The 19311-nt window shown below is 33.5% G+C and overlaps 1 protein-coding gene across 2 annotated transcripts in view; it reads left to right on the top strand.

The window, feature by feature from the left end:
- The first annotated feature begins 9998 nt into the window (after positions 1 to 9998).
- LOC132759279 (uncharacterized) overlaps positions 9999 to 19311 on the top strand; it is a 34625-nt gene continuing 25312 nt past the window's right edge. The window contains exons 1-3 of one of the 2 annotated variants that reach the window (XM_060751022.1): positions 9999 to 10214; positions 18339 to 18778; positions 19201 to 19272. In XM_060751022.1, coding sequence (XP_060607005.1) covers positions 18368 to 18778; positions 19201 to 19272 — 483 coding nt within the window. In that variant the 5' untranslated portion in view covers positions 9999 to 10214; positions 18339 to 18367. Of the gene's footprint in view, positions 10215 to 18312; positions 18779 to 19200; positions 19273 to 19311 lie in introns of those variants that run through there. The other variant, XM_060751021.1, reaches the window with a different exon arrangement.

A 19311-nucleotide genomic window follows, 5' to 3' on the forward strand; every position in this document is an offset into this window, starting at 1 on the left:
TTACTATTTTCTCAGCTGTTCTAACATTGATAAGAAACTCTTCAAGATACTTAGCAATAATAAGTTGAATTAAAGGATGTCTTACAACTAAATGTATTCTCAAAAAATTATCGGAACTTATAAATTATCGTTAAAACGTTATTAACCCGCTTCGAAAATTTCGGAGAAAAGAGAGCCATTTAAAATAACCCAAACGCCGGCGTCGGTAAACCGCCTTGGTTCAGTGTTTTGCTTGTAATATGTTTCCCTATAAAACTACTAAAAGGAAAATAAGTTGAACCTTTAAGAAACGTAATGAAAATCTACACGAATATAATTATTTCTCTCCACCAATTCATGAAAAAAAACTGTTTTTCGCTAAAACAATTATATTTGGTCAATAACACACCCGGGCCAGTGTAAACCCCAAAAAATTTGTGGCTTTAAACCCGTTAATTTAGTATAAATCAAGTAAGGTAACGTAAAATAATTGCAGCGGCGGCCGTGCAATAACACTGTGCGGGTATGTGAATAAATGTATATTTTGCGTTATCATTTTTTTAAATGAACGCCCTTGGTGATCCTGATTAATGGAAAATAGCCCACAAATTTTGTTTCAATCCTATCATAAACATAATTTTCTTTTTTATTCCCCCCCCAAAATCATTTTTATGTGATTGGCCCCAGTTATCTGTAAAATGAATGAAGAAGTGTTGTATGAAATAACAACAAACAAAACTATTTTCTCTGAAAACCTGTTTAGAATGGTATAATGTAAATGCACCTAAATATTTCCTTTAATCTTTAATAATGATTTATTTGAATATGATTTTTACATTTAAATCATTTTCAAAAGAGAAACATGACAAGCTTTAAGAATTTATTTCAAATTTCTAAGAGGAAATCTTATATAATATTTCAATCAGTTAATGCGATTTTTAAATCTTGTTTAGGCTCTTGCTGCAATTAATTAAATGGGTAACGTTTTTTTTTCCCGATCATAGACTTATTAAAATTATTGTTTAGCATTTTAAAATGTAATCTATGTTTCAAAAAAAAAAATTATCCCGAAAAAAGCGAACCAATATTAAAAATTGGTTATTATGATGCAGGATGATTATATGTTGACGGGTAAAAAAAACCTTTACTGTTAACAGTTTATGACGTAAGCTTTCAGGAGGCATGTCAAAGAAAAGACCAAATATAAATCAGAAACAACCATGCATAAACAATCAGTGCTTTATTAGTCACATTGCGTATCAAAATAAAGAATATATAATCGAGGTTTGATTAACTTTTGAGCAGTGGTATTTGATGTATCCATACGTCAAGGGACATAGTTCTTGTCAAAAAATGCATTGGACCACGTCCAAAAGTCGCAAATTCGAACTTGACCTGAACTTTTCTTTGGATATAATCCATATGTCGAAATTTTGTGTTGAATGTTGGTGAAACGGGTTACCAAAGATAATGAACGTAAACTGATAATGGACGGAAATGAACGGAATTTCGGAATGACGGAACAGGATATAAATTAATATGCCCCAGCCATTTACGGAGGGGCATAAAAGGGATAAGGGAGAAAATCGACATTTGATTATAATTAAAGATTAATCTAGAAAGGGGTGCGTTTTTAAAATGTTTGTTATTATTGTTTTAAAATAGAACCATTGCTTATGAAATTATTTCATCATAAATACTTTAATTTCTATTTTAGTTCTTAACTAAAACATAATAATCATACTTTATGTATTGAAGATTTTGGATATTTTTTCAATTTGTTGAATTATGTCCTGCTTATTTTCTTAGTGTATATTATATATATTTAAAGCATTGAAAATAGAAAGGAGTTTAAATAATAACAATAAAATTCAGTATTGCCGACATCTAAATCTTTGGAAGTCTAGTGCTTCAATAATGACACCAGCAAACATTCGCTCACCTTCTTTTTTTCTTCTTCTTTTTTCACCTGTAAATCTGCAAGTAAATCTGTGGCAATTATTTCATGGGCACCTAGCGGCAAATGGGACGCCGGGACGAATTTTGATCACAAATGCTTAAATTAAGTATTATTGTGCTAAACTAGATCAAAATATACAAAGCTATTTATGTCGTATGCAATTCTGACAATAACGATTCCTCAGTTTAAATAATACTGCTTCCCCCTTCTTATGCATTATAACAAATAATCACATATTTGTACTGGGAATATTATACAACAATTGTAACGGTGGAGTACACTCCTTACATCTTAACTGATCTACAACCTCTGACACCTGCGCATGTGTCACTTTATCCATTCCTTGCCTCAGTGGGCAAGTACGAAACCATCAACTGTCGTATTTTTTCTTATATACTGGCATCGTTCAGTTACGAACAAATATTTTCGTAAGATGGTAACCAATGTCTAGTATACACCTCCTAGAATGTTAAAGATAACAAAATTATCATTTACAAATAACTTAAAATCTTAAAGTACTTGTAGATCTTGCTAGAATTTCCCCGTAAATATTGCATGTACGAGGGGTGTTTGGGAAGTTTAAGGACTTTTGCTGTGGTTGCTGGCTAGACATTCAGCACAACATTCAGCTCGGCATTCGTTTTTTGTCTAATTTTGAATGTCGAGTGATAAATAATAGGAATTGAAAAACAAGAAAAACACCATGAAAATATTAAATTCTTTTACAGCAAGCTGTAAAAATTACAATGAAATACATTAAACAATAAGTAAATTACAAATAAAACAAAACATACACCGAAGCATAACCGGAGCACGCTAACGTCACGTCAGTGATAAATATGTTAACGTCAAATTTCCCCGATCGTCATATCGACTCACTTCTCGACGTCATCTCCATTCACAGCGATACATTTGCTATGCCTCTTGACCCGTTTGTCATACGTGTCCTCGTATCAGATGTTTTCGAATGACGAAACTATTCTCTGGGTTTCAATTTGTAATTCCAACCCGGAATCAAAGCGTCGACCATGCAGCTGTGCTTTGATTTTCGGAAAAACTCGGAAATCCATCGGCGCGAGGTCCGAGCTATAGGGTGGATGCTCGAGCGTCTCGAATCCCAGGATGATGATTTAAATACTAGCGATCTACAGCATAAATTCTTTGTTGTACTAGATGAATGAATCATTTCATACGTCTCCGTTGGTGTCTTTTCGATTCCTACACAAACCTTGGAAATTGCCCTGACTTCAACGTCGCCTATTGACGTCATTTTTATCTTGATTTGTGTGAGAACCATTGATGTTAAAACCGTTGTTTTTCAAACAATTGTAACGATTTACAAGTAGAATTTTCAGGTAATGACATTGACGTTGTATTTAACGCTCATGATTTTTCGTGACGTTATCCATTGTAATTTAAGAAAATTGTTATCAATTAAATATATCGGTACCATTAACGTAAATACGATAAAATCAGAGTGCTCCGGGTATGCGTTATGCGGTTCCTATAGAAACAAGTTTCGAGCGGTATTTGTCTATTCTTGTTAGTGAGCGTTATGCTACATATTGAGCACATATTTAAATTACAATTTTGTGAAATATGGATAAAAACGCACCATTAAGGAAAAAAATACAGCAAAAGTCCTTAAACTTCCCGAACACACCTCGTACATTGTCGTAAATTGCTGCAATAAAATGATATCATTATATTGTTCGAGCATAATTGATGCATTAAAATGATATCATTATATTGTTCGAGCATAATCATTAGCGCCTTGAACTGTTTAAACATCAGCATGAGCTTATGAAACATTCTTAGGGTTCTTTAAATTAAATTGACTTTAAACACAATGGTAATCAATTACGACAGTATACGCATTTGATCTAAATTACCCTAAGAATACCGAATTTTACAGTCTAAATTTTGATCAAGTTACCTACTTTCTGTCCTGTGTTGTACAGCTATTACATTTTTAAAAACCATGCGCACTCTTTGAGTTGTAAATTAGACTTTGATATCAGCTAGATTTTTAATACGTATCTTACTGTCTTGCATTGTACGTACAGCTTTGACATTTTGATTATGCAGACAGATTCAGGTGTAAAATTGAAATATGTTATCAGATGACATACTTTCCTGTTTTTGATGTACAACTCTGATATAGTATAATGCATTATTGTAGTAAAAATTAAAAAAAAAAGTATTTTGCACGAGGTTTGATCTCATGACCAACACCGTTCGAATTATTGTTATAAACACTAGCTATCACTGTGTTTACACAACTAACAGAATGTCCGCAGGTGAGCGCTAGGGGTCATGTGTGGGTGGATCGGTGGATTTGGGCGGATGGATGGATGGATATGAATATGGATAGCTGAATGAATGGATGGATGGATGGATGGATGGGGAGAAAAGTTAGGTTTGTAAAAAACATCTGATTTCTCCATTAACAAGCTTTAAATAAACAAGTTGCTAATTTCGTAAGTGTATGTTCATTTTATGTGTTCATAAGATCAATAAATGTCAATATGTAAGGATATTTACAAAAATGTTTGTCAATGTATTATATTGTTAAGTTTTTATATACATGTACATTTCCAATAGAAATGGAGTTAGTCAAGATTTTTACGTACATAACTTTTTCTTTCATTCTAGGTATTTTATTTGGTTTGTGCCGAATATGTTTCTATAGCTAATCTGAATCTTGTTAATTCAATTCTAAATTTAACCACAATAATTAAAAAGTATTATTTAAGACTAATTTGCTGACAGACAGTCGCTTGACGGACCCCAATTGACAAGAGAAATCATGAACAAGATATGTTTGTAAAACATGTATGGCCCCTATGGGCAGCCAATTTGTCATGTGATCAGGTTATTATGCATGACTTCTGGTCCAGTGAACAAAAAATTAATAAGGGTTTTCTGTTCACCTGTTTTCTGTTTTACTGGTCATATAAAGTTTGAAGTTCCTAGACCTAAGCGTTCTTTTGTTATTGATTGGAAACCGTTTTAACTTACAAGGTCAATGTGACCTTGACCTTTGACCCCAAAAACAATAGGGGTCATCTATTGTAAATGACCAATCTTCATATAAAGTTAGAAGTTCCTAGACCAAGCGTTCTTTAGTTTTTGATCAGAACAGATTTTACTTACAAGGTCAATGTGACATTGACCTTTGACCCCAAAATCAATAGGGGTCATCTACTGGTCATGACCACTCATCATACCAAGTTTGAAGTTCCTAGGCTTTAGGGTCCTTATGGTATAGAGTGGAAACCGTTTTTAACTTGAAGTAAATGTGACCTTGACCTTTGACCCCTTGACCCAAAAATCAATAGGGTTCATCTGCCGGTCATGACCAATTACCATACCAAGTTTAAAGTTCCTAGGCCTAAACGTTCTTACGTTTTTGATCGGAAACCATTTTTATCTTCAAGGTCAATGTGACCTTGACCTTTAACCCCACATCAATAGGGTTCATCTGCTGGTCATGACCAATCACCGAACCAAGTTTGAAGTTCCTAGGCCTAAGCGTTCTCTAGTTATTGATTGGAAACCATTTTCACCTACGAGGTCAGAGTGACCTTTACCTTTGACCCCTTGACCCAAAAATTAATAGGGGTCATCTACTGGTCATGACTAATCACCATACTAAGTTTTAAGTTCCTAGGCCTAAGCACTTTTTAGTTATTGATCGGAAACCGTTTTTCTCTACAAGGTCAATGTTACCTTGACCTTTGACCCTTTAAGCCCAAAATCAATAGGGGTCATCTACTGGTTATGACCAATCACCATTATACCACGTTTAAAGTTCCTAGGCCTTAGCGTTCTTTAGTTATTAATCGAAAACCGTTTTTACCTACAAGGTCAATGCGACCTTGACCATTGACCCCTTGACCCAAAAATCAATACAGGTCATCTTCTCGTCATGGTCAATCACTATTCCAAGTTTGAAGTTCCTATGCCTAAGCATTCTTTAGTTATTGATCGGAAACCGTTTTTACCTACAAAGTCACTGGGCCTTGACCTTTGACCCCTTGACCCAAACATCAATAGGTGTCATCTACTGGTCATGACTGATCGCCACACTAAGTTTGAAGTCCCTTGTCCTTAGCGTTCTTAAGTTATTGACCAGAAACAGTTTTTACAAGGTCAATGTGACCTTGACCTTTGACCCTTCACCCAAAAATTAAACAGGGGTCATCTACTGAACAAGACCAATCACCATACCAAGATTGAAGTTCCTAGGCCTAAGCGTTCTTTAGTTATTGATCGGAAACCGTTTTTACTTTCAAGGTCAATGTGGCCTTGACCTTTGACCCCTTGACCCAAAAAACCAAGTAGGTGTCATCTACTGGTCATGACAATCACCAAACCAAGTTTGATTTTTCTAGGCCTAAGGGTTCTTTAGTTATCACTCGGAAACCATTTGGTCTACGGACCGACGGACCGACGGATCAACGGACCGACGGACCGACAGACAGACAAATGCAAAGCAATACACCCCCTCTTCTTTGAAGTGGGGGCATAATTAACGTATTATTTATCGTAACTTTTTGATCTTATAGAGGAGTGCATTTACTTAAAATTTTGTAGACGTTTCCCTCGAATAAACTAAAGCAGACTTATTATTTTGAATTTGTGAGAAATATTTATCTATGTAAACCTAAAAGCACCAAGCATATTCACTATCAAATGCTTTTTATTACTTTATTGATATGTGTAGTCTTTAACCTACTAGATTTCTAGAATGAAATGTAAGTTGTATATAATTTAAACTGTCCATTAATGCTTGGAATATCCAATTGAAAATTAAGTTAGGCAGTCTACAGTATGGAACCAATTAAAACTGCACGGATGTAGGTTTTTTGGTCTTAAGGTTGAAATCTCCACTTTATATTTATAGCTTATATTAAATTTGAGATTGTAAAGAAGGGCAAATACTATGCAGACCATATTAGATGCATAAGCTTAACATTTTATCTCCTGATGGCATCAATGCAAAAGTTGTATTCAATGTATAACTTTGTCATCTTTCAAACATATTATTGGGTCGTATACATGTAGTTTTATTATGAGGAGTTTTTTATGAGGAGTTTTGTATCATGTGTGTAGATCCATATCCTTTCTTTATTGTATTTTAAATTGTTGTATTTTTTAATTGAAAGGTTTTGTTTTTATTTGACAAAGCTTTCATTTAAACGTTAACTTCACGTTCCGTTCAGCGGAAAGTTAAACGAGTGTTACTTCACATATTTTATAAACGTCAATCTTCTAAAAACTAAAGAAAACGTTTTGTTTTTACTGAACTGATTATATATAAATTTGGATGAAAAATAATTGTCATTTCTCTTTACTGTATGTTATTTAAGAAATAATATATCACAAGCTAAATAAAATGTTTGTTGGTCGGATGCGAGGAATTATATCACGAGGACGTAGCCCGAGTGATAATTAATGATGCGCATCCGGACAACAAACATTGATTCTTTGTCATGGGTTATTTATGATGTCCAGTAATGATGCTAATTTGATCTTAATTTATTTCATATAAACGTTCAACCTGTAAAATCAGACGAATAATTAGAAACATAAATGAATAACGTTTATCGTAAAATAAACAAATTTTGCCTAACTTAATATTGAAAATCCGCCTCACATTTTTATACAAACAACATATTAGTAATAATGAAAAAAAGTTTACTATAATTTTAGTGAGGGAAAAAAGAAGTGTTTTTTGAAATATATAGTAATAAGACTATTTTCAGCACCTGTTGTAACTTGAAATATGAAAGAAGGTTTAGCCACAGAACACACATTTCCTTTAATCTTTGAAACATAATTAAATCTTTGAATATCAAAATGTTCACGAATAACAAGACAGATCGTATAAAGATTTATCAAAGATTTATTGCATTTCTTCAGAATTAATCTTATGTATTCAGTGAGCACATTTAATGTCACGAATGCGCCTGGATACGAGTACTTTTTAAAGCTGCAATATTAACCAGGTTAAATTTTACGAAACTCTTTCCATTATTTAAAATGAGTATTTATTTTTTTAAATATTTCCATTACGAGGACTGTTCAATAAATACGCGGAAAAGTGTCGCTATTTCCTTATTTTCCAAGTTAGCTAAATAAAACTTATACAGTAATAGAGACAAACATATTTTGAAAATATACAGCAAATATTGCCGTTCTGGCATTAATCATATGTTAACAAACGGTCGTTATGGTAACCACATGTAGCGATTACCGGCCAACTTTTGTTCATTTTTACAAATAGTCACTGGTTAATAATGACGTCGCATTTTAACGTTTACCGTGCGATTTTCACCAGACTTTGCATAATTTACGCGCAAAATGTTGGCCTTACGCACATGACGTCATCTTAGTGTGTGACGTCATTTAGGTATTTAGCGGCCATATTGTTTAGTGAGTATGCGTTAAAATTGCATCAGAACAACGATCTTCAATGAAATTTTGTGGTTTGAACGGGTTTTTTCGAAAGAAAGATTACAAAGAGCATATGGTGATCAGGCGATGAAGAAAACAGCAATGTACAAGTGGTATGCCCGATTTCTAGGCGGCCAACAAAGCATCCATGACGACAAACGCAGTGGACGTCCCAACGTAACGTCAAATAACGTCGCTGTGATAAAGGAGCTGCTTGACAATGATCGTCGGATAACAAATCGCGAAATACACGAAAGATCGGATTGTAGCATTAGCACAGTGCATTGCATTATTCATACTGATAACGCAATGTAATTACATATGGTTAAAATGCCTCAGTAGTCAACCTAGTATCACACATCTTACCGAAACGAAATAAAAGCTATGTAAATAAGGCAATACCGCTTAAATATTTTCTGTCATTTCAAGTACTTGTGTTTATTTAGATAAACCGCTCAGTTATCAAAAACTTAACAATCGTATATAAATTTACAAGCACTTTGTATGAAGTCATTTTGGTGAAATTCATCTATGTCATAAATATCCAAATCACGGGGATTTAAAATAGTTATTAAAAACGTCTCGCTGTCACATCCTTTCAGACAATTACTGAATTCACGAATATATTGTCTTTTAGCACTATTAAGGAATGTTTTTTGAGTCCTTTTAAGTTTAATACAATTTGAGATTTCATGGAGATTTAGTTTACTTGTTTGAGAACCGCACTTCTAGATTTTCATACAACATATGTTTCTATGTGTCGTCCATATTGTTATTTTGTCATGTGTTGTCAAGAAATACGTTTCTGATTTGCAAAATACAAATATTTTGACATTGCTAACAATGGCTTCTTTGATCTAGATGTTGTTGTTGATAAAAGATTCTCAAATTTAAACATATTTGGCAAATTACAATATATAGGTTCTTTTCTAAGTTTATAAATTTGCATCACGAATCTGTAGGCATGCTGCTTTAATAGTTTTATCTTCTTTTTCCATTGTACGCTTTTATTTAAACATTCTTTGCCTCAACTGTATACATTACTGTTTCAAATCTTATCAAATCTGCATTAAACCATATAAATTTTCATGAAAATTAGCACGAATCTGGAGGCATGCTGCTTTAATATTGTTATCATCTTTTTCCATTGCACGGTATGATATAAACATTCTTTTCCACAACTGTATACATTACTTTTTTAAATCTTATTAATTCTGCAGTAAAAAAAACTGAAAATAAAGTGATCCCTCGGAAGCATTAATCACAACAAAATTACATGTGAATTTCAGACTCGGTTTGATTGAGTCTGTACATGAGGGATAATGAATAGTTGAAACATCCCTCACGCCCCTAGCACCGGCTGGAGTGGTACTCGATTCTCAACACTTAATAGTTCTGGCATCAATGATCCCCAAGGACCAGAAAAATATAATAACACTGAAGTGAAGTACGGGGCAACTTTTTACAAACCATATCTTAAAAAATCCCCATTTCGTTCACTGAATCTAAATTTAGTATGTAGTACATTTATCATTGATAAGCGACATGTTAACCTATGAGCGCCGGGGTTTACGTCATAACGGGTATATTGCACATAGCAACGACAAGATGTACACCGATAAGTTCTTTGAGACTATGCTAGTGATGTGCACTTTTCTTAGATTTTAATCCTGTTTGGTATTCAGGAAAATGGACTGTAACACAAATTAAAGTACATTTCCGACAGTTTAATTATAGGTCATAGTGATAAAATGTGATTAAAACGAAGGGGGTGTTTTAGCCTAGATATACACGTCATACTTTCGACATAGAGGTAAGTTTTTACATATGTTTTACAAAAAGAATACGACGTATAACATTCATTTAAGTTTTAGATTTGTCAATGAGTGTAAATTTAAGTTAATCTTTAGCTGTAAAACGGAACAACATGGCTATGTAGGCGGGCTAATTTTACCGATAAGAGAGGTCAATATTCTAGATCATTCGCGATGATAAATCACTAAGCCTAAATATATCGACTGCAAGACTGATTGATTTACAAAGACCTTAAGTTACAAGTCGTCCAGGATCTAGCCACTGAGTGTCTGTTACCAGGTTCGATTCTCGGATGGCGCAGGTCATTTTCGTTGTGACTGATCATCATGAAGTCCTCTAGCTACAGTCATTCGCACTGTATCTCTGCTCTTGTATGTAGTCGAGAAATCAGTTCCTTGCAAAAGTGAAAGCAACTCATACTGGTTAACTGCTAGACAGCCTGCCAATGAACGTTGTTGTGATTGTATTGTGCTCTTTTAAAGTTTATGTGGCTTACTGTCGTGATCAGTTGTGAAAACTACCACCACAAATCACCGGATGGTAATACGTATCGTCGAATGTTTGCATAAAATCGATGCAATACATATTTGTCTATCAAAAATGTCTATGAATAGATCTACCGCTTTTAAACCGTGCTTTAAGTTATCAACATATTTTACCAAAATAGTTTAAATTTGAAAAAGGTATTTGCCTATAAGTGATTGATGTTTAAAACATCGTAAGTACGGTCAAATTCATTTATAAATGAAATAAAAAAAACCTGATATATTTGTGTTCTAAAAAAGCGACGGCATTTTAGAAATATTGTTATTATTTTACTTTAATTGCATTAAATGTACCAATCGTAAAGTTCCTTCACATGACCTTCGTGTACAAATCCACAGTACTTATAACACCATTCATAGAATGTGGTATAATGAAGTGAAGGAAACGCAAAACTTAACTGTAACATTTTAATACTACAAGTGTACAAACGTCCACTCTTGAAATTCCAACTAACTCTACTGGGCTTTAGACCACTATATATCATGACAGCTAGCCACATAAAATCTTACGAAATACGTATAGTACTCCCAAATATATCATCAATCATTCTGACATATGAACTTCGTACACTTTTCAAATATATGATTTGCGAAATAAAATAAAAGCCTTAACGTTTATGTATATGTCGACTTGTCATTTATAATAATATACAACATTTATCTCAATTATACAAATAACTGATACTTCGATGTTATAATCTATTTTCGGGAAATGGTGAGATGTTTATGATTGATAAGGATATTCTCACTTAATCAACTGAAATAATTGCGGAATACTGAAGAAAGCAACAACAACAATAACAACAACTGAGCTTTCATGGAATATTGAAAAGTGATTTTCTAGTTTTTCAAGTTTATTTGATTATCTCAATATGCATACAAATAATAAATTCAAGAAAAAGAATCCTAAATAAATATAAAATAGATAAATACAGAATCCCTAAAGAAAGCCCAACACGGCAAAATTGAAAATGTTAAACCATGTTTTGACATGCTTATGGTAATGTTCATTTTAAGTGTCCTGAATTGATTTGTAGATAACGTAGTGCAAGAAAAAAGAAAAGTAAAGAAAAATTAATCTGTAATTTAGAAGATAAAAGGCAAATTCCTTGATAAGGAAGGATTTAACATCTTAAAAAGGAAAACGTGTATTTTACGGTTATTGTATTTTAGGGTTGTTTAATAGCCAAATTCACTTAGTTATACATGTTTTATGGTTTGACGCAGATTAAACAAATAAATAATGAATAACGAACTATCTTACTAGTTGTCTCCCTTAAAACATGGCGCACGTGTAATGTTCTGCTCTTATAGTTTTGCAAAAGGGGGATTGATTTTACCGCATTCGAATTGGTTTGTTCTGATGCCGATCCAGAAAAGATGTAAACTTAAGTGTTCAACTTGTGAGTCGGCAAAGTGTTAGTGTGTGTTTGAGACTTGCTATCTTTCTCTCCGTGCTAACCATACTGGGTGGGGATGTTGAAATGACCCCTGGGCAGCTCAAACAACAGAAACCTAGAACATTATTTTTGCCGATGTCTCTGCTGCAGAAACGCCACCATCATCCCCGTCCCAAAGAACAACACGAGCCTATGCTAAGATGGCAAATGATTCTGAGGTTATTGCTTTCTTACGAGAAAAAAAACTGAAATAAAGACTGATTTTTCGAATATGAACAGTAAAATTGACGATTAAAATAAAACAGTTAACGTTCTTAAAAGTGAAAGATTACGCCAAGGAAACAGGTACTTTCTAATCTATCTGTAAAGTTAGAAATGATCAACAAGGGTCATTTACATAGAATTAATTTACGATTTCATGGAATTGAAGGTCGTATTTTTTCCTGAGTGCTGAGAGGAAAGTGAACGGATTCAGAAGGTAGAGACTTTTTTCTAATACACTAAATTGGGAAATGTTATGATTGAGCAGGCAGTTTACGATCGAACAGTTGCCCCAATATTGCGAAGTTTAGCAAATACAAGGACCGAGAATCTGTACTACGGCGGCTTGTCAAAATCTAAACTTGCAATCGCAGTATTCAGTGCGTGAGGATAACACTGAGCGTGTACAATACAACATGCAAGAACTGACCAAAATTTAACTTGACATTTTAATAATAATTATGTTATACCTTAATATGTATTTTTTGCCGGAGGCCTTTATGTACAAATACATTATTTGAGTTGAGTAGAGTAAGATATTCTAACTATTTATGTATGTATACATTGTCTTTTATGCTACTAGATAACCATATTAATTGCAAATTTGAAATGACATTAATTAAGATTGTGTGTAAACTTTTTAGGTATGTAAATTTTTCATGAAATATTAACTTAAAATAAATATTTGGTGCAGTCAAAGTTTGTGATAAGTTCTGATCTGTTGCACAAACACTTTTTTATGCTTCCCGAAGGGTGGGCATATAGGCGCCGTATTGTCCGTCCGTCTGTCCGCTATTCTTATCCTGGACATTGAATTTGAAACTACAAGATAAATCAACATGAAACTTTGTAGGTAGATAGATCTCATTGTGTAAAAGTGCAGTGCTAAAAACATAACTCTGTCTTGCCTAATGTTATTGTCTTTGTTTATTTTTCATACTTTTAACTTTGTCCAGGACATTACCCTGAAAATATAAGAATTTTCAACATTAAACTTTGTAGGTAGATATATACTATGGGATAGAAGAGCATTGCAAAAAACCATGAGTCTGCCTTGCCTTATATTGAGGTTATTGCCCTTTATTTCTTTTTACACTTTGAAATTTGTCCGGGACATAACTCTGACACTAAATGAGATATAATGTTCTGTGTCCGAAACCTATTTGGAAGTATCGCCCAGTTCAACCAGCTGTTGTCCGAATAGTTTTGAATCATAAGTGGGTTGTGTGCGATGGAGGACTATCGTTTATAATAACACACTGGCGAACAATTTGTTGGGCTAATAAATCACCCGTATCTTATATTCGATCTCTACTACATTGTAGCATTATATTTTGTCCCCGTTGATAATTTACTAAACTGGTACTGTGTCAGCGAAGGGAATTTACCTTCCCAACATTTCAACATAATTTTTATGGCCCTGCAATGGTTCAGCTGGATAGGCTCAGGAGTTTGGGTAGATCGTAAAACAATAAACAAGTCAAGACAGTTTCTCGTGGGCTATTATCAGCTCACCTGAACACGAAGTGTTCAATGCAATGTAAACTTTCACTATCTCAAAATGTAACCTACACTATCTCAAAATGTAACCTTCACTAGCTCGAAATGTAAAATACATTATATCAAAATGTTACCTACACTTTCTCAAAATGTAACATACATAATCTCGAAATGTAACCTACACTTTCTCTAAATGTAACCTTCCTTATCTCGAAATAAAAATTACTCTTTCTCAAAAAATAACATATATTCTCACGAAATGTAACCTTAAATAGCTCAAGATGTAACCTACACTATCTCGAAATGTACTAGACATTATCTCGAGACGTAACCTACATAATCTCGAAACGTAACCTACATTATCTCGAAATGTTACCTTCACTTACTCGAAATGTTACCTACCCTATCTCGAAATTTACCCTTCACTATCTCGAAACATAATCTAAACTCCCTCAAAATGTAATCTACACTATCTCGAAAGGTTATTGACAGTGTCTCGAAATGTAACCGACATATCGAAAAGTAATTTACACTATCTCAAAATGTAACATAAACTATCTTGAAATGCAATCTACACTATCCTGAAATGTATTCTACATTATTTCAAAATAGAACATATATCATCTCAAAATGTAACCTACACTATTTCGAAATGTAACCTACACTTTCTCGAAATGTAACATACATTATATCGACATGTAACATACACTATCTCGAAACGTAATATACATTATCTCGAAACGTAACATACATTATCTCAAAATATAGCCTACAATATTTCGAAATGTAACCTACATTATCTAGAAATGTTACCTACACTAACTCGAAATGTTATCTACACTGTCTCGAAATTTGAACTACACTATCTTGAAATGTAATCTACACTCTTCGAAATGCTACCTACACTATCTCAAAATGTAACCTACACAGTTTCGAAATGTAACCTACACTATTTCAGAATATAACCTACATTATATCAAAATGTAACCTATACTAGGTCGAAATTTAACCTACACAATCTCGAAATGTTACTTACACTGTCTCGAAAAGTAAGCTACATTATGATAAAATGTAATCGACACTTTCACGAAATGTAACCTACACTATCTCAAAATGTAACCTACACTATCTCGAAACGTAACCTACACTATCTCCAAATGTAACTGACATTATCTCGAAATGTTACTTACACTGTCCCGAAAAGTAGCCTACATTATGATAAAATGTAATCGACACTTTCACGTTATTTAACCTACACTAGCTCAAAATGTGATTAACATTACATCAAAATGTTAACTACACTATGTCAATATGTATCCTACATAATCTAGAAATTATAACTTTTATTATCTCGAAATATAAGTTACTATGTCTCAAGATGTAACCTATACTATCTCAAAATGTAACACACACTATCTCAAAATGTTACTAACGATAAACATTATCTCGAAATGTAACCTATATTATCTCGAAATGTAACCTACACCTTCTAAAATATAACTTACATTGTCTCAAATGTAACCTACACTATCTCAAAATGTAATCTATATTGTCTCAACATGTAACCTACACTGTCTCAAAATATATTCCGCACTATGTGAAATGTCTCCATCACATTTGCAGAATATACCCATTGCTATCTCGGTATCAGCCCAGAATATTTATATCAAATAACGTAACACAACGTAATCTAAAGTTGTTTTGAATAAACGTTATATTTATATACGAAAGTATAATTTAAGAGATTAATCGGTTCTCAAAATTAATAACTGCCTTGAGGATAGCTTCAGTCGATTATCCCTTTCTGGCCTGTCTATGACGTGTATAAATGTCATTAATACACTTGATACATCTAAAGGTAGCATTAAAAAACACTTTTATATTCTTTCGTTGAAATTCCTGTCTCTGTAGATTTCTACTGTAGAATACTTCTTCAGAGTTGCTTCTCATATGTGTATACGGGGAAAACTGGTATCAAGATGCAAGCAAGTTTTATTTTTATTTTCTCAAAATAATTGTCACAAGAGTCATTTCAATAAAACTGTGTTTTACACTTGAAATCAAATAATTCGTGCTTAAAATAGAGACAATTTGCATCCAAAGAGAAAGCCCATTACGTCACAATTGAAAATAATGCAGGATCGCTTTGATTAAGCATATTCATTGAAGGTACTGTCAAATGCAAACTTCTTCTTATTTTCTCTATTTTTCGTCCACGCTCCCTAGCGTCGGCTTAAGCAGAATTCAACATTTAAACATGAAATGGTAAAATTATGAATTAAAGAGCATCCGCGCAGATGTGTTCATACGGCGGTTATCACTGAACCTTTAATATTACACAGTAGTGCCATTCCTTGAAAAGAGGCGCATTGTTCCCAAGCCATAAAAGGCTTGTGTTTTATAGAAAACAATTGGCGGAGCTAAACAAAATGGAATTTTGAAAGGGGGTCAAATGTTTTGAAGTCTGCATATCACAGACGATACGTCAAAAAAAGTAAACAAAAATAGGCAACACATCCTAAGTATGGTTCAACATTATCCAAGTATTGGGACCAGCAAACTAGAATAATGAAACAGGATCTGAAATAAAACATCTCTGAGTCAATATACGGGCGACTTTTTACAGCCTCAACACGACACAAACAACGCTGATGAGGCGATAAAACAGAAAAAAATAAGAATCCCCCCAAAAAAACGTTAACATGTCAAAATAAAACAAATGTTGCAGGCTCGGTTTGATTGAGCATGCTCATCGATGTTACAGCCAAACAAAACCTGGAAACAAAGTGATCACTCGGGAGCATTTATCAAAACAACATTACATGAAAATTGAAGACTCGGTTTGATTGAGTTTGTACATGAGGGATAATGAATAAGTGCAACATCCCTCACGCCCCCTAGCACGGGCTTGAGCGGTACTCAATTCTCAACATTTGATAGTACTGGCAAACCTTGTTTTGATGACGTAAAATATGGCGTCATTGTTTCTGCACGTTCTCGTGTTCAGCGAGCCGATTATGGTAATGTGTTTTCGACCACGGACTGCAAAGTCATAATCTGTTACTATATTTAATAACTTGTGAATTAACGGAAGTTACTACACTAAATCACACCACACATACGTAGAAATATCATAACATAATTTAATGTTACATACTGTTTTCGAAACCTTACGTAAGTCAACGCAACGCAGCATAACACAAAACAACATTCGACACACAAACACCATATAGGCAACACATTAGAACATACAAAAAAAACCAGTGCAACTTAACAAACAATACAACTCAACATAACAAAAAACATAACACAACTTACAATAATATACAACACAACATACAACACAATAGAACACACAACAAAACACAACACAATATGCAATACACAAAACCAAGCTTACGATAAAATACAACACAACATAACATGCAACACAATGTAATTTAAGAACAACATAACACAAAATACAACACATATATAAACACACTTCACAACATATAATACAAGGCAACATAATATGTAACACACAGCACAATAGATAAAACATCATAATAGACAACAGTGCAACACAAGACACAATACAATGCGAGGCACAATAGAACACAACACATAACACACCATAAAACATAACAGTTTATCCAACATAATTTAACCAAACGTCCTGATTTTAATTGATGTATTTAGTAATGGTGTAAGAAATATACGATTATCCACATTTGTCTTTGATACTTTCACTGATCCTGTATTTATTTCCTAAATTTGAATCTTTCATTGATTCTTCTTTCATTCCCTAAACTAATACTTTCACAGGGCTCCCATTAGGATCCAAGATAAGGAAGTCAGAGAAAGCAAAAAACCTAACAAGGGAAGTCACATTATATAGGTAAAAAGGAAAAGCGTTTCATTTTGGAAGAAACAAACCAAAAATAAGGAATCCATGACTCCCAAACTTCCACTAATGGAAGCCCTGCTTTCACTGTTTCTTCATTCATTTGCGAAATTTGATGCTCTCACTGATTCTTCATTCATTTCTCAAACTTGATACTCTCACTTATTCTTCATTTATTTCGTTAATTTGATACCGTCACTTATTCTCATTCATTTCCTAAACTAAACTGAATATTCTCGCTGATTCTTTATTTATTTCCTTAATTTTATACTCACATTCACTCTTCATTTATTTCTTCAACTTAATATTTTTACTGATTCTTCATTTATTTTCTAAATTTGATGCTTTTACTGATAATTCATTCATTTCCTAAACTTACTTATCTAAAAGATTCTTCCTCATATTCTAACTCGTACTTCTTCTCAATAAAGTTTTTAACAATTGCAAAGCATTACTAGTATGTGGTTATTATAAATGCTATCCTGACATCAATTGTTGATATTAAAATCAGTATGTTTATGTTGTTACAGATACTATTGATGATCTGATATCAGAGAAAATGGCGACCGCCAGTCCAGGTCAAGCTTCGCCGGCAAAGGCGCAGCAGAATCGTTGCCGTCTTTTTCGTCTGCAAATGCTGATTATTGACGGCGGACTACAAATACTAAGAAACATTTTTGATAAGAAACTTCAAAATGTTTCTCTAAGCGCATTTTTGCAACAAGAGAGGTCAACAATAACCAAATTAAGATCACGCGGAATAATTACTCAGGTGCAATATGATCTACTGTTTCCATCAGGTGGCAGCGGTCCAGCTACAACAGACCTAGACATCACGTTAATCATATGTCTCCTTAGGAACATCAAGTATTTCGGGCTGAACAAGAAGTTCCAATGGAACTCAATTCCTGCACAAGGTGATACTTCAGTTGAGGCTGATATTTCTCGTCTGAAAATATACAGGAACGAGGTAAAGTTTTTTATTTTATTTTTGCCAATGATACAAAAGCGAAACAACGTCACCACACTCGGCAATCTGATTAAAACTCGGGATCTACAACCCCCAGTACACATCAGATTATATTCAATGCTCTTTCTATAATGTAAATGTTCTTGTGATACACAAATATTAGGTATTTTAATGTTTTGTTGAGCTAGCTTTTGAATTATTGATATTAATCTAAATTACGAAAACTATATTTATATTTTATTCTTATATTGATTATAACTTAAACAAAAAATATGTATGAGTTATATTATTTTGATATTGCAACGAATGGGTTTCAACATAATGTATAATCGTATGATGCAGTAGCCTACTATATTAATTTCATTTTGTTACAGCTATGAATTTGTTATTAATGCACATGTATATTTTCGCTCCTTCTTTAGCTCAGTCACATATCTTCAACAAGTGGAATAACGCTGATTGTCTTCACAACAAAGTGGACCGAGATCGAGCAGGTAAAACTGACCGTATATATTACAAATAAGTTACTGTAA

The sequence above is a fragment of the Ruditapes philippinarum genome, unplaced genomic scaffold (assembly GCF_026571515.1).
Source record: "Ruditapes philippinarum isolate M1 unplaced genomic scaffold, ASM2657151v2 ctg7866_1_1_1_1, whole genome shotgun sequence".
Lineage (NCBI taxonomy): Eukaryota > Metazoa > Mollusca > Bivalvia > Venerida > Veneridae > Ruditapes > Ruditapes philippinarum.